Source organism: Phaethon lepturus, unplaced genomic scaffold (assembly GCF_000687285.1).
Source record: "Phaethon lepturus isolate BGI_N335 unplaced genomic scaffold, ASM68728v1 scaffold21924, whole genome shotgun sequence".
NCBI classification, from domain to species: domain Eukaryota; kingdom Metazoa; phylum Chordata; class Aves; order Phaethontiformes; family Phaethontidae; genus Phaethon; species Phaethon lepturus.
In genome coordinates this window covers 23,887-26,913 of record NW_010534308.1, presented here as the reverse complement: position 1 = coordinate 26,913, position 3,027 = coordinate 23,887, and the positions used below count along the sequence as shown (strand labels likewise).

Sequence of the window (3,027 nt, the reverse complement as noted above, 5' to 3'; positions counted from 1 at the left end):
AAACATTTTTTATTATCCTTTACGACTGTGTTAAATGATGGTCTTCACCACCGTTTGGCCTCTGAAGTTGCTTCCTTAGCCAAAAAATATCTGCTCTTGAAAGAGGTTTTAATGCTTGACAAGATATAAACATGAGACTTGGCCTTTTGTTGTCTTTTGCAACTTAGAATGTAATAACAATCCTTGTACTTTATGCAGACTCATCAATGTAAAAGATAAGCCTTCTGAAGAAGAACGGTAGGGACAATCTTAATTTGTGGAGTGGTATTCTTTTTTTTTTTTTGCAACAAAGAGTATAAGTGGATAGAAATGAAAATGATGGAATGGGTTTTACAGTCTTTACTCCATCCCTGAGTTTATTGTAGTCACGGCTGAGCACAAAGTAATGCTAGCCAAAGCAAAAGCTAAAATAAAACACACCTGGACAAAATACACACTACCATGCAGGAATTTTCAAGTTGAACCAACTGTCTTTGTGTGTATTAACATGAAACAAAAAAAGAGACAAGCAAGTTGGATTATTGGAAAAGTTACATGTACCTAAACTATATTGCAATTAAAGCAGCTGTTTAGAGACCTTATGTAAGTCTCATACCAATAACAAGAATCTCTTCTGTGAAGTTATTATGCTCTTCTTTTAGTGTTTAATTATTTTTGAATAACACAATGCTGTTTTACAGATGGCAGAAGATTTTTATGATTCCTCTATGGAGCAAAATGGCAGTTTTTTGGAACAAGATGTTCCTTACAATCATAGTCTTACTGATCGTCTTGTTTCTTGGTAAGTGTTAAATAATTTCTTAACAAATGGGGAAAAAAAATGATATATGGAGTTCATGGCAGTAGATTAATTGAAAGGATTCAAGCCTAATGTATATATAAGCTAATGTATTTAAAAGTTCTACAACAGAATGGAAGAGGAGAGGGCTTATACTGCATCCGTCTTGGGAATCCAAATGCAATGGTAATATAGTAGTGAATGAGGACGAAAAATGGAGCTTGGTCTAGGTTGCTGCTTGGTTTCACTTTCTCACACAAGTAAGCTAACTTGAAATGTTTGATAACAGAATTTGGCTGAGCTGCTCAATGTGCAGTAGATGGCACTCTTTCTCTTGGTTGCTGTTACATTGGAGGACCGGAAGAATATGTCAAAGCGCTGGGCTATTTTGGTATTTTTGCTCAGCACAGATACAAAACAGTTGTTGGCTACATTTGTTATGAGTAAATCTTAAGGTCTGTCAAGTAGGAGTAAAGCTTTAGTGAAACTGGAGCTTGAATGATGTCCATATGCCTGACTGATTTAATTTAATGTCTGTCCTGACTGCTTTGTGTGGTAAGCACCTCCTGTATCTCAGTGATGGAAACAGTTCTTCTGTGTTTCAGTGACAGAAGGATTGAAGTCCTATCAGAAGATAGTAGAAGTGTTAAATGCTATTTAATTCCAAACTACTATAAATAGAAAGAAAAAAATGCTTAGTTTTATTGTCTGCTGAAAGAAACATGCATATATATATGCACTGCATATATAACAAAGTCAGACTAGACTGTAACACTATATTTCTGATATTAAAAAAAAGTACTGGAAATGCAAATAAACTTTTTTTTATTTTAGATGATTTTTATTATCTTTAGAAGTAGATCCTTCAGTAAGTGGGTTAAGATTGAGAACTGACATATTTCATTTACACTTCTTGAATTCTTATCGAAAACTTTGACTAAAGTTTGATTTTGAGTTGGTGATGGTCATTGATTTTGTGACAGATCTGGGCTTAAGTCAAGCAGTGATGAGATGCTTGCCCCATAGCATAATATGATAGGTTACTGCAGGACAAGAATCTTCCTATAGCACAGGGATATGGACTTTTGTTTTATCTTAGTCTTTGTTGCGTTGTTTGAAGTTTCACTTCAAATCTTTTTGTTTTCCTTCTAAATAACTTCTGAATATAAAAGAGACAGTCATAAGTGATGTTATTCACATATGCTGATCTTTGGAGTTGGTTTTGTCTGCTTAGATAAATGCAGCAGCAGTTTAATAATACGTGGCCAAAATAATCTGCAAGAACTGATGATGTGTCATGAAATGTATTTTTGCCGATAAGCAGGAAATTTTAGGTTCTGTATTGGCCTTAAGTATGTATGATGACCTTAAATTTACAGATTGTAATATGAACTCTTAACTGGATTAGGTTTTGTTTTTATGTGGATGCAAGTCTTTAATTATGTTGTGCTTTGGAAAGTGTTGGCAGTGTATTGGCCCTTTGCAGAACTATCAGGAGTATATGATGGATGAAAGGAGGCTGAAAGATGGATGAAAGGCAGATGAAAAAAATCTGAGGTGTAGCTTACCCCCTCTGTTCTGTTTATGTTCAACACTGTTACTGTAGTCTTTCTGTTTTGATGGATGTTATGGAAATAGTTTTTCCCCCTGATTCAAACATAAAGTAGATACTTCTGTCATTCCTAAAATACATGCTTATCTAACAAATTCCATCTGAGGCAAATACTTCAGAAGGCATCTCCTTTTTCCCTTCTCTTTCTGTTTTCTCACTGTTTGTCCACTAGCTGGATTTTAATTCATTTGTCAGCAGTGACATTTTGACACTGTCTGTAGGGTCTCTGGTAACATTTGTAGAATGTGTTGCTTTGGCCTGATCCCTGGTGGCTGGGTGCAAGTGTTGCAAATGACTGTTCAAGCATATTTTGGGCAATGGTTTGGCCTATCTCTGGAAATGTGTTAATGTTGCTTCAGTGATTTATTAAGACCTATCTTTAAAATGTATGAATAAAGGAGATGATGTCACTATTTGTCCTATGCCTGTTTGCTGAGCAGAAAGTCCAAATAGATATTTCTAGTACTATGTCTGGTTAGTATCTAGGTACTATGATACTAGGTACTATCATACTTGCATACCCACAGATGTGAATAAGAACAAACTGGTTTTGTTTGCAGATGCTGTTAGAGAAGTTAGGAAGTACTCGGCCGTTCATGTGAATGAAAAGGCTGCAAACGTCAATACCAATGCCTTT

The 3,027-nt window shown here is 35.3% G+C and overlaps 1 protein-coding gene across 1 annotated transcript in view; it reads left to right on the top strand.

Moving 5' to 3' along the window:
* Nucleotides 1-198: 198 nt before the first annotated feature.
* Nucleotides 199-3,027, top strand: part of LOC104619569 (B-cell receptor-associated protein 29-like) — a gene marked incomplete at its 5' end in the record, with an annotated part of 20,498 nt that continues 17,669 nt past the window's right edge. Inside the window, 3 exon segments of the mRNA XM_010285490.1 lie at nt 199-237; nt 681-781; nt 2,951-3,027. The exon segment at nt 2,951-3,027 is cut by the window's right edge and continues 9 nt beyond it. Coding sequence (XP_010283792.1) covers nt 199-237; nt 681-781; nt 2,951-3,027 — 217 coding nt within the window.